The sequence below is a fragment of the Nyctibius grandis genome (assembly GCF_013368605.1).
Source record: "Nyctibius grandis isolate bNycGra1 chromosome W unlocalized genomic scaffold, bNycGra1.pri SUPER_W_unloc_2, whole genome shotgun sequence".
In the NCBI taxonomy this organism is placed as follows: domain Eukaryota; kingdom Metazoa; phylum Chordata; class Aves; order Nyctibiiformes; family Nyctibiidae; genus Nyctibius; species Nyctibius grandis.
The window spans coordinates 6,677,379-6,690,438 of record NW_027167473.1 but is presented as its reverse complement, the minus strand read 5'-3'; the positions used below and the strand labels follow the sequence as shown (position 1 = coordinate 6,690,438).

Sequence of the window (13,060 nt, the reverse complement as noted above, 5' to 3'; positions counted from 1 at the left end):
ATTGCTTCATGCAGGCCTTTGAACTACAATTGTAGAGTATTGGCCCAGGGCCAGTCAACAGGTATCCAAATTATTTAAAACCCCTACAGTGTGCACTAATTGTTCTCCTCTTGTCCTCTTTGGCAGGGAAGCCCGTATTACGATGGATTTTGAACCAGGCTGCTCCTCAGGCTCGAAGGTGGTAGTCTGAGGAAGCATGCACACCAGCTTCCTGCCCTGTACCTCCTGCGTGGATAATCCTAGAATCGTTTGGGTGGGAAGGGACCTTCAGAGGCCAACCCCCCTGCAGCGAGCAGGGGCATCTTCAACTAGACCAGGTTGCTCAGAGCCCCGTCCAACCTGACCTGGAACGTTTCCAGGGATGGGGCATCTACCACCTCTCCGGGCAACTTGTGCCAGTGTTTCACCACCCTCATTGTAAAAAATTTCTTCCTTCTATCTAGTCTAAATTTCCCCTCTTCTAATTTAAAACTATCACCCCTTGTCCTATCGCAACAGGCTCTGCTAAAAAGTAACCTGAAACCTTCTGTACGTCAGCAACACTGTGCACAGCACTGCATGTTTCCCCCTCTTAGTTCCATGCTGCAAAGCATCTCTAGCCAAGCCCCTGTGACCAGGCTGGAGTCAAACTTTGTCACACAGCCTAACGTTGTCCCTTCTCGTAGCCTTCCCGTGAGCTCTGTGGAAAAGGTGTCTGTGGCAGGGTTTGCCTGAAGGAAATGAAAATAGACCTAGCTGCTTTGTGCTCTTTGCGTGAGAGGCAGATTCCAAGCAAGCTGTGCAAGCCCTTTGCTACTTAGCCATGAAGCTCTAATCTCGCTCCCACATTTTTTCTTACTGACTGCCTTTGATCGGTGTCTGCAGTGGACTGTGTCACAAAGCTGGGTGCTGACAGGTCCAGCGACTGCTCTGCTCGTGGCCCTGCAGAGAGCAGAGCGAGCGCTGCAGAGTGCTTGAAAGGGCGTCGGGAAAGGTTGCTGTGTGAGGGTGCTGGTGGCTGGTGATCTTGCAGCCAGGAGAGAGGCATTAGCTAAAAAGGTCACAATGGGAGAAGCAGAGAGAGGGAAAAGGAGAATGAGGAGAAGTGTCTTTAAATTGCTTCGTCAGGGTAGCAGGATGGCAAGAAAGTTTCTCCTGCTGTTCTTCATGTCATACCAGTTTTGTGAATAAAAATAGGTCACTGTTTTTCAGAGCTTCTAATCTGGCATCTTTCACGAGATCAGACTTACTTGAAACTCAGTTCTGTTACACTGCTTCCCTGGTGAGTGGATCCCTGGATGGTGGAAGAGTCCTGCTGTGATTAGCACGGGTACCCTGTGGTGAGGAATGACCCACAGTGCCTCTGGTGATATACAAAACCATCTCAAGGATCGAAAATCCTAAGGTTTGGGAATGCTTAGGGAGCAAGGGTTTTTTACAAGAAGAGGAGAGAGCTTATTCCATATTTTTTTGGATTCAGCTAATGGGAGCCTTATGGTGTATTTAACTTTGTTTTTATGTAAATTCTGCATTGCCACACCATGTTGCTGCTGCACAGCTAGTTGAAAGTAAGACTCAATATGAACAGGAGGTTGAAGCTGACCAGCCTCATCTCATTGTTCTCTCGCCACAGAAATTACAAACATCATGCCAAAGTACAACAGAATTGCTTCAAACAGAAATAGCCCTATAAAATATGAGCAGTCTGATTGTTCCAGGTATTTCTACAAGCAGATTTTTGAATTTATGTCCTTATGATGCCAATTCAAGGAACAACCTACTGTTGTGCCAGTGCGACTGCCAAAATAGCAGGTACTTGGTACCTGTAGAAGTCACGCACATGTGAACATTTACATTGTCTGCAGATCACTATTTGCATTTAGAAATGTATAAACGAGGTGTGCTGGAGCCTATTTTGTGCTGCTACACGTATGGGCAGGCATGCTTAAGAATTTGATTTCCTGGCACAAATCACTCTGGACAGTTACAATGTGTTGCCATTAAGTGTCATTGCATAGATGGTTGGGTTATAGTTACTGCTTCAATTTTGATCTTGATTTTTAAATAATGATTCTTTTTTTTTTTTTAAATGCTTGCAACTGTGTGTCAATTAACCACCTGTTAGAAAATATGTGTACTCATTTTAGAAGTGATTTTAAACTTCAGGCTTCTTTTATTTGCAGGTGCGCAGAGCAAGATCTACACTTTATTAAACAGTTCCTGGAAGCAGTTGGACAGCTAGAATGACCTGCTCTTCAGCTTTCGTTGAACTGGAATCGGATACAAACCCCAAAACTTCCCCAGAATTCATTGTTGACCTAAATGATGATGTGGGAGACTTCAGGGTAAAATGAGCAGAACGAGAAGCATTTTGCACAACACAAGGGTTACCCCTGTGAGGGTGACCCCATGTTGATATCGCCAGATTCTGACTCTTCAAAAATAAGTGGTTTACTGCTTGAGAAGCTCGGAAAAGCAGAAGTATTGTCCCCATTTGAGAAATCCCACAGACACTTGCCTAACACGGAAGACAACATGGATGTAAAAAATGTGTTTAAAACCCAGGAAAATATTTCCTGCCTAAGGGATTTGTCAGAGAATGGTGATGACCTGATTCATTTTAACAGTATGGTCAGCGTCACTGCTGGAAAAGCAGAGAAATACTGCAGCAGGCAGGTGCATTCCCACCCTACAAACGTAATCACTTATCACACAGACAACTGTTGCCTTAACATGGAAGACTCTGTATCTGGTCAGTCTCTGGCAGATGTCCAGGCACGTAAAAAGACTGGGTTCGGTAGACCTCTGACCATGAATACCCTGTTCAGTGAGCAGGCAGATACTCCCACAGTAAATCACAATTATTTTGTAAAAGATGATTCTGAAAATTCTGCCACTATTCTGGAGATTTATGCAGAGAAAATTCCAAGTGTAAGTGATGACTTCGGTGATGACCTAGAGTATTTTGAATGTTCGGATGTGCTGACAGTGCATGAAAATGAAATCTGGCAAAAGAAATTACAATTTTTATTAGAAAGTGATGATGAAGATGATTTAAAACTGAGTAAGGATTGTGATGGGTGTGCTTACTTCCTCAGTGAAATGCCTTGTCTGTTCCAAGTGTCAGATAACACTACGCCTATGGATACCACCATTGGCTTCTGTGGTCATCACTCAAAATTCAAAGGAGTAAATGTAAGGAGAGACCCCTCTATGTACAGCCAGTCAACTCCACAGGCAGAGATGACTCTCACTGTTGGACACCACCGAGACCAAAGTACCAGTTTGAAAGACAAAGAAAAGTATAAAGTGCCTGTTGCATCTGCAGCCATTGAAAATGACCATCCCAGAGCTGAAGAAGAAAATAATGGAAGTGGCCACCCGGCTGCAGGTTTCTCAACTGACAAATCAAAGAACAAGGATAATGTGCGTGCCAAGGTGGACTCCTCTGCTAGTGGCATAGGTGCTTCTTTGATAAATGAGGCTTCAGAGACGATGACAGAAAACAGTACAGACAAGGACTTGCTGGGTGAAAGCTCGTTGCTGCTAGAGGAGGGGGAAAGAAATTTGCCGGAGGAGAATGCAAGGCACGCTGTCTGTGCCTTGACAGAAAGTCTAAGAAGAAACCTTTTGAAGTTGTTAAACCCCAAAGAGCTTTGCAGATACGTAAGTAATATAGGACAATCTTTTCAGGCTGCAGCAGAGGTTAGGGAATCCACTCCTCTGTTTCCCAGTCAGGAAGGTGTCATTTCAACACAAATCCCCGAGGAGGCAGAAAGCTTGCAAATGCAGGCTGGTTTGTGTCGTCCAGAAGAGGCAGATAAAGACTGTCACTGGGAAGGGAGAAGGACTTGGGGCCTGTCTGAGCGAAATCGGATGCCAAATGAAAACGTCTCACCCAGGGTAAGTACAGTGTTTATCATTTACAGCAAGAGCTGCTCTCCTGATTTGAATGCATTTCATTCCTGTTTGTCACAAAATAATGTAAAATTTAAATTACTTTGAAAGACACTATTCATGTACTCCTGAATGACAGCTACGGCTGGGGAGGAAATCTGGTTTTGAAAAAGGCCCAAATAAACCATAAGCTGTTCTAATTATAGAGTGAGACTGGTAATCGTAAGAGGCACTAATGGGACTCTGGACAGCTGGATAGGGAAATCTGATATGTAGGCTATTGCACAGGTCTTACCAAAGTAATGCTTCTTTCAACCCAGAAGGTTTCTCAAATACCTGTTGTGAGCAGAGAATGGTTTGATTTACTTTCTTTTCAGTTTATACTCAAAGAACAAAATTGTCATCCACTTACGGTGCTGGAAATCTGAAACAAATCAATGGGGGTTTGCTCTGAATTTATAACAAGGAGGGGAATTTAATCCAGAGTGTTCACGTTACAGAGGTGAATGGAGCTTTTCTTTTTAAAAATAAAACAATGAGAGAGTCAGGTGTTCCAGTTGAAATGTAAAAACAGCTGAAAATCAAAACCCTGAGGTGGTACTCTCCACGTGCTTGCATATTTTATGCTGTTGGTAGGAAATCAACTGGGGAAATCAGCATAGCTGTACGGACTGATATGGTGCTCCACCAGTTTTCCTAAGGGGGAGAATTGGATCATACTTTTTATTTCACAGAGTAAAGACTCAAGGTATATAAATACGTATGTATGAGTATTAAATCATGAATAATGTTATCTCCGACTTTACTGATTTGAAGGTGTGTAGCTAATTGCACAGAAAAAAAACATTTATGACAAATAAACACAAGCTTTTTCCAGTTCCACATGCTCTTCATCTATATTATTTAGACAAAAATGTCTCCCAGGTCTGGGTAGTAGACTGACTTTAATCTCACCACTGGGGTGTCTTAAGCAGTCATAAATCACTGAATTCTTCTGCCGGAAAAACATCCATAGGTTTCTGAATTTTTATAGTACATAAAACTCCAGTCACGTTTTAGCAGCACGTAATGTTCTTATGATGGGGAATACCCCCCTATTGAAATTAACCTTCTGAGAATGTCTTGACAGAGTGTATTACCATGGTTTGCGAGAGGCATTGTTTCATTTTTGCAGTACAATAATTTAAATCCCAGAGCCCTCGTAGCAAAGAGCAGCTGTTACGTTACTGTAGTGCCGTGGCCAAATTGGCTAGTTAGACTCCTGCTCCCTGCAGTGAGTATTTATGTATTCTGTTTGTGTGTCCATAACCAAAACTTTACACGAGATAAAAATTAAGTAGGAAAGAAGTATTGGTGTACACAGAAGGGCTAGAGATGAGCACAAACCAAACCCTGGTTTTAAATACGCAGGAATGAAGGTGAAATTTAGGTGTAGGTTCAAAATTATGTGGTCTTGAAAATGAGCCAAACAAAAACATCCCATCTGGAAACTATAGCACAAGGAAATGTGGACAGCTTCTCACAGCTCCCATGTAGTAAGCCAGAAACTCCTCAGCTATCTGCCTGTGGAACCTAAGAAAGGCAAGAAAGAACCAACCTCCTATTGCCACACAGGTTTATGTGAAAGTGCACTGTGGCATTAGCTGGAGCCCAGCATTTGAGACAGCTCTGCCAGGAGCAAGGTGGGGGACTTGTAGCAAAACCCACAGCTGACTGCTTTTTAAGGGCGTTGTATTTTCCCTCTCCATGTGGTAAATCAGGTCTGCTGAGAGGTACGTAGCAGCCACAGAACCACAGCACTAATTACCCAAGGATCTACACTTCCCCTTAGTGCCAAGTTGCCTCTAACTGGAACAACCTTTGCAGTCTGTCTTGTGCAGCAGCTGCTGTTCTGGGTGACTTCTTCCATTAGATGGTCAAGGTGTGAGGCTCCTGACTCCTCTCAGGACCTCGTGGTCTAGCCCCAGGTGAAATTCTTGTTTATCTAATGCTTCAAAGCAGCTTAATTAATGTAGGTCCTAAAAGCCAACTGTGCCAGCTGTATGATATTACATACTGTACGGAGAGCCAGGAGGCTTCAGGTTTGCAGCGCGTCATTCAAGGGCTGGTCTCTGTCTGGTGTTCAGCCAGCACCCTCAGCACAAGGCACTGGTGTCACTCCTGAAGTGCAGAGCCCATGTCTTGGCCTGCCGAATGCCAGCAACGTTGGTGAGGTCCTGCTGGAGCTGGCACGTTCAGGGGGATTCCAGGGCAGAAGCAGAACACTTAACGTTTACGCTGATACCCCAAGAAGAATAGCATGTGGTGTTTGTATATTTCTAGAGCATTTTTGTTCCTGCTGATTAGATCTGCTGTTCATCCTGCCATTATTGTGTTTTCCCTTGTGTCGGAGCAGGAGGGGGTGTGTGCTGGGAGCAACGTACAGAGAGATGTGGGAAGAGGGTGGAAAGGTAAGAGGGGAGGAAGGAGCTGGGTTACACAGCAAAGGAAGAGCAAAAGGGAGTCAGGACAGTTATGACAGGTTAACTCTGCCCGTGAGGAGTAGTGTTGAAACCCAGCAAATGGTTTCACATAGGCCAGTAAACAGCTGATGGATGGGAACTGGTTTAGTGGCTGGCTTTGAATACAGAATGGGTGAGGCCTTCTGCTCCAAAACAGTAAGGAGTAAGAATTACTGTGCATGCCCAAAGCATTGTTTTCCATCAGCTTATAGTTGTTTTATTTTTCCTTTGCAGCAAAGGAAAGCAATTTTTACTACAGCCGGTAGTCCTTTTACCATGAACTTACGGAAGCTAAGAACCTAGTGTCTGAGCAGCCCCTGCCTCTGCCTGAGCACACAGCAACCCATGGGAAACCCTTCATTGCATATCCTTCACTAAGTAACAACACTTACTACTTTTCAGAATTGCTTCTCAGAATCACGTGTCTGCCAGCACTCATTACACAGCTCTGCTGTAACCCGGAGGACTCACCCATTATGTATCACAGTTGTTCATTTCAGCCATCCAGCACAACTTAAAAAATAACTATGGGTGGAACTGGGACTCAAGAGGGAAAAAAGCCAACCCAAAACAGTTATGAAGTTGAGTTTGTGGCTGGATAAAAGCTAAAAAATGAAAAAATGTCTGCAAATATTGGTGTGTTTTAAACTCAGTCTGAACGTTTGTAGCGTTCTTCGTCTCTGCTGGGAGTAAGTGCAAAGCTTCAGACAGTCACTAGAAAGATACATGGTCAAATGTACAAACTGATTCACGAGGTCCGTGTTGTTATATCCTGATAATGGCTATTTGAAAGTAAATTTTTTTTTTTCAAAGGTCAACTGCTAAATTGCTCTCTACTTTTACAGATTGTGCTGGCAAATGAATGGTAACCAAAAGCATAAAGCATAATTCATTTAGGAAATAATTTGTTTTTGTCTAGTAAAAAAATGGTAGGCTTCTCCATCTATGATTTGCTATGGGTGAAACGTGCTGACCACCTTCATAGAATTGATGTAGTGCTGAAGAGGACTAGAGAAGATCCTGGAGAACCAAAGCTTGGCAGGGACTCTGGAACAAGAATTTGAGAGCGAAAGCTCAGTTCTCAGGGGAACGATGAACAGGTTAACAGATTTTGTATGCCAGGCAGAGGGCAGCACTTTTTTCATCCCATGCAAGCCCAAACATCAGCCAGTTCTCTTTGATAAGGTCTGCAGTCCTTGCATAAATTAAGTTCAGTTTGGCTTAGTTTAATTGAGGCATGGATTGTTTCCACATAAAGTAACAATTTGGCATATTTTGATATAGAAGAATAAAGGAGATGCAGGAGGAATATGGATTTTTATTTCCTGCCCCAATTTTCCCAGCAGTACGCCTAAGGTTGCAATGCATGTCTCAGGGCTAGAGGAGGGCTGAACATGCCTTATGATGAGCAGTTTGTTACCACTTGGACAGAGGCAGGATCTGGAATGGTCTCTGGCACTCCCCTTTGAAGTGGGACTTGTCACCTCAAGGGGTCAGAGGTGACCAAAGACACATTTCAAAGATGGCTTAAAACTGCCCCAGAGGTGTTTATTTCTTGGTGGAAGTCTTGTTCTGAAGTACATAGCACGGCAGACGGGTTCATTCTCTGAAACTTTTCAAGACTGATACATATTAAGAAAGCATCTTTGTGAAACGTAAGATAGCAGTGCCCGTGGTGGAAGCAAAGGGGAAGGCAAGCTCCCCAAACCCTACTCTGGGTGGTTCCAGAAACTCATCGGTTTGGGTTATGTAATAGTTACGTAGGTACGGTGGGACACTCTGACTGTTAGCAAAAGGCATAGACACAACTGTTTGGTTTTATTTTGGTTTGGTTTATTTTATCTCTTCTGATCTAGCTGCACTATGTCAGTCATTGATCTTCATCTTGAGTAAATTTTGTATTTCTCAGCATTCGGATCCAGATCTGAAACTCACCAGGTTCAAGGCTATTAAGACGCAGGAGTTTGATTTCAGTCCGTTAGGTTGATAGCTGCAAGTCAGAAACTTGGCAGTTGACAAATATTTAAAAAAAAAGAAAATTAGATACATTTCAAGCCAGGACTCGAGTTCAGGCCTGTGTCAAGCAGCAATTCTAATTTTTAGTTACATTTCTGCTTTTTCCTTCTTTGTAGAGTCAAGGTGCTATCCTTAAAATCTTTAACCAGAATTGTGAGGGACTACGTATGGAGCCTGAAATAGAAAAGGAAGGCATCTTCGTGACTTGTGAGAGTCCAGGAACCACCCGTCCAGCTTCAGAAGTGCTCTGCACTGAAAAGACATTACAAGCAAAACATGCGAATTTACAGACATGTTCTCAACACCGTGCTGCTTGTGACAAGAGAGAAAGCTGTCGTGAACAAGTCTTCTGTGAACAAGGAATTAATGTTATTGGTGATGGCAACAAATCAGAGAAGGACGTTTCACCTTTTCCTTCGTGGGATATGGACTCTGTTCCTGATAAACAAGAATGTTTATGTGCTGTTCTCTCTTCTGCAAAGCTACGTGATGAGCTGAGGGAGGGAGAGCAAAGGTGTGGTTTTGACTCACACGACAGCAACGACACAGATACTCTCCGCAGTCTGCCATGTGATGAATCTCTGTTCGAAGCTAATCCCAAGTCAGTCCTGGAATCTGGAGAACCTGGGTGCAAAGGAGGTGCTGATGTATCTGCAGTGCATGACAAGCTGTGGAAACTTCTTCATGAAGATGACCCAGACTATCAAATCCCATTTGAAAACCGGGGGATCACAAGTTTAGAAATGAGGCCGACAGACCTCAAAGTCACAGAACTGAACTCTGTGCAGGAGACCTGTGCTGACCATCCTTTACCAACAAATCTGATAGACGAGCAGGAACCTATTACACAACCATCTAGCAGACAAAGAACAGAGAAAGAAGACTGCAGTGTTTCTGGTATCCTGCTTCAAACAGATGAAGCATGGAACAGTGCATCCATAGGAAACATTTGTCTGGCACAAGTGGTAGAAACAGATGGTCTATGTCTAGATTCTCGCACTGGAAATAAAACGGAAACACCATCCATTTGTGTTTCAGCAAATAGTATCATTTTAAATACAGGGGAGCGCTTGGAGCAGAAGCCAAATCAAGCGTTCACCGACAGTAACGGATCCGTTCAAATGACTGCTGCTTGGGAAGGAAAGCTTTCCATCAGTAATGCTTCCCAAACGTGCGCTGCTGATTCTCCTCGAAGATTAAAAAATGCTCAGAGTGGTAACATAGCACGTGACAAAGAAACCCCAGCTTACACGTCGGATAAATCGCATGGGACAGTTGGACAATTGCTTCATACTGAGCACAACGTATCCTTGATAAACGAGTCTGTAACTGGTAAAGGGCGTCATTTTAGAGACACTTATCCAGCAAGAAAAGAACTGGCTTTTTTCCCTGAAGAGAAAGAAATTTTTCCCAGTGAAAATACCAATAAGTTTACGCATGAAGAACACTCTTCTGTTAACACCATACAGAAAAGTTACGAAGAGAATGTACAAGGAAAAGGAAAGCACTCAGACTGGAGTGCACAAAATGACACTAATTCTGACAGTTACCATCTTTCAAAAAATAATGACTGTCAAGATTTTCAAGTTGTTTCTGATGCACAGAAATACAGTTACGTAATACAATCGCCTAATTTAATTAAGACTCCCGAAACCATAACATGTAAGAATCCACCCCAAAATATAGACCAAGTGACAGAAATAGAAAAACAAGAAGTGACATTCACTCCCTCTTCTGGGGATCTATTTTTAAGAGAGTTTTCTGTAGAAGTGCCCAGTTATGAACCATGTAAAACAGGAGAAGGACAGAGAGAGATTTGCATAGGTGATGAACACAGGGCTGAAACTTCCCGTGACTCAGGAGCTCGTCATGTTTCAGGGAGTCAGACTGCAGCTTCCCCTCAGAATACATCAGAACAGCATGTACTTTTTGTTGACAGCGGCTTCAAGTCTGATGAAGAGTTAAAAACAGATTCTTCAAAAAGTCACACGTATGCGTTTGGACGTGTAACATCAGTTGGTGCCCTGCTGCCTAGAAGGGCTCAAAGTGAGCACCCCAGCACAGCAAATGAGGGTTACAGCGGGATCAGGAATCGGTTAGATATCCAACAGCTGACTGCAAAAGAGACATTACCGTTCGTCACACCTGCACGCCAGTCAGCAAGGGGGTGTCCTGGCACAGGAGGTCCAGTAAAAACTGAATCCACACAAACTGCAGCCAAAGTAGGTGAAAATTTGAGTATGCTGGAAGCTTCCTGCAACACATTGCAGGATCGGTTCCATAGGGTACCTGAAGGAAACAAGGAGGAAGCAGTCTTGTGTGAAAATAAACAAGAGATTCAAAGAGCTATTGAATATAAGCCAGATGAAGCTGAAACGAAGTCCCCTTTGCAAACTTTAATTAGCTCCAAGGCTCAGAGACGGTTTATGAACATTAGCACTAAGCAGGCCTGTCCTGACTTGATCTCTTCCAGCAAGCTAACTGAGGTTGATAATTCAATTAAGTCTACTGAGTATGGTAAAGATGAAGAAGTCATGACATCAGAGAGTGTAGTAAGTGGTTTAGATAATTTGCCACGAGTTGATTCAGGGAACAACCAGTATTTTCAAGAGCACCCACCCTGCAGCAGAACTCCCCCATTCTCTGTAGTGTTGACCACGTGTGGTCCGTTCCCAGTCAATGCGGAAAGGCTGAGAAATCAAGAAGGGTCAAAATCCCACCAGGCATCACCAACTGTTGCTGAGCCTGAGCCCATCAAATGTAAACAAGACACAACGAAGAGTGGGCATTTAACTGCTGGAGGTAAGAAGAAATTACCACCAGCAACACTGTCAAAAAAACCCCGCCTGGAGGAGAGAGGAAATGTCAGCAAGGATCCTAGCTGTGTTAAAAAGTCTGTGAAGAGTGAGGCAAGCATGATTCATAAAGAAGATAGAAAAGAGCAAAGGAAACCAATTTTGAAAAAGGATAGCAAAGGTAAGAGAGAACTGATTTTCATTTCTGTCCTTATCATTCTGGCTACAGTACAAAATTCAAATTTGTTAAACGCTGCAAGTGTCCTTTAGTCTAAATCATGTCAGCTAAAGGTGTCCTGCCCTCACTGACTGAGTCACTAGTGCTGTGCCCATGCCACAGAGCTGAACCCTCCCTAACATCCTCTTCCTAGCTGGCAAATATATTAAATTTATGAACTTTTTAGCCTGTTTGAAATAGTTACTTCTTCATTTGTCTCTTCAAGCAGCTTTTCAGGGATGTATAGCATCATGCTACCCCATAACTACACACAATATAGCAACTGCAAGCCCAGCACTTGCATGTTGTTATGTTCCTGCAGGGCTGTGTTCCCAGTTATGCTTCTACGCTGTGGCCCCAAATGCAATTACCCTCTCTTGGTTACCAGATGGCTTTATTACTAGCAAAGTATTATGTTATTAGTAGGGTGCCACTGCTAAACATAGTGTTTTGCAGTCCTGTCTGATGACTGGTGGCTGGTTCTGCATTCCTTTTAACCACTGTTGGTCGTAAACGACACTGATGAAATTAGCAATATTAAACCAACCCAGGAACCATAATTGAATGAGATTCGGGTTGCTTGTCAGAGCCTGTACGAGGTTGCCAACAGGTAAAACAAAATGCAGACAGGAGTAGCAATAGTGTAACAGCTGGACAGATGAGGTATTTGTGGTTTCTAGGGATACTTTGCAAGGACCAAGGTCTTACTTTTACCTTTTGACATTACATTTCATGTTCACATAATAAAATAATTTAATAGATCGGAGCAAGACTGAGCAGTGACTAAAGGTAAGCTACACAATTGTGAACCTCTCCAGAGATTCAATTACAGCGCGGTCTGGTGAGAGTTCTGCTTTTCCAGTCACATTTAAAAAAACCCCAAACTTTTCTCTATTTGAAGATGTATCCTTTGCCAGAGAACCACATGTGTGGGAGGAGACACACATAACCTTCAAAGCAGAGCAAGCAAACTGCAGTCACTGAGAAATCCCTGATCTTTTTCCATGTACCTGAGCCTGTGCTTGAAAAACGTTTTAAACATTCAGGCTTGCATCAGATAAGACTGAATTTTCTTAACTTGCTCTTGGTCTGCTTCAGTCTAGACTGAAATGAATGTATGTTTGTACTTTGGAGAATCGTGTGGGCCTTTGCCCAGCATTACAGGAAGGTTGGTATGGTTAGTCTGGTATATACTCATGTTCTCTTCTGTATTATGTTCAGCTTCAGGAGGAACGCCGTTGTGGTTAGGGCAGGGAATCTGGAGCCGTTAGTTCTATTTAGAGTTCTGTCACGTACTGTCTGCGTCTTTTTAGCCCTGATTCAGCAAGATCCTTAGGCCTAAGGACTTAAGTGACTACAAGTCAAACATAGCAGTGAATTCCAGGTGCCTGACCCTTCGAGCTGCATCCAGCATTCCTTCGGCATCAGACGGGGAAAGTGAGACTGCAGGAATGGGATTCCCGAGGGAGGTGTGTCATGCCAGCTCATTCAGAGCGTAGCAGCTCAGAGTTAACATAGCAGGAAACATAAAATCTTGCATTTTACATCCCTTAAATCTAGCAGGGATGTCTCACTTGAGCGCAGGGATGTGTCATCATCCCAAAACCTTTCCCTAAGTATATGTTGGTTCCCTTTCTTTCCAAGTACTCTCCATC

General features: G+C 43.4%; 1 protein-coding gene across 1 annotated transcript in view; it reads left to right on the top strand.

The window, feature by feature from the left end:
- ALPK2 (alpha kinase 2) overlaps nucleotides 1-13,060 on the top strand; it is a 33,723-nt gene that overhangs the window by 5,945 nt on the left and 14,718 nt on the right. Inside the window, exons 2-3 of the mRNA XM_068424394.1 lie at nucleotides 2,163-3,882; nucleotides 8,510-11,369. Coding sequence (XP_068280495.1) covers nucleotides 2,389-3,882; nucleotides 8,510-11,369 — 4,354 coding nt within the window. The 5' untranslated portion in view covers nucleotides 2,163-2,388. The remainder of the gene's footprint in view (nucleotides 1-2,162; nucleotides 3,883-8,509; nucleotides 11,370-13,060) is intronic.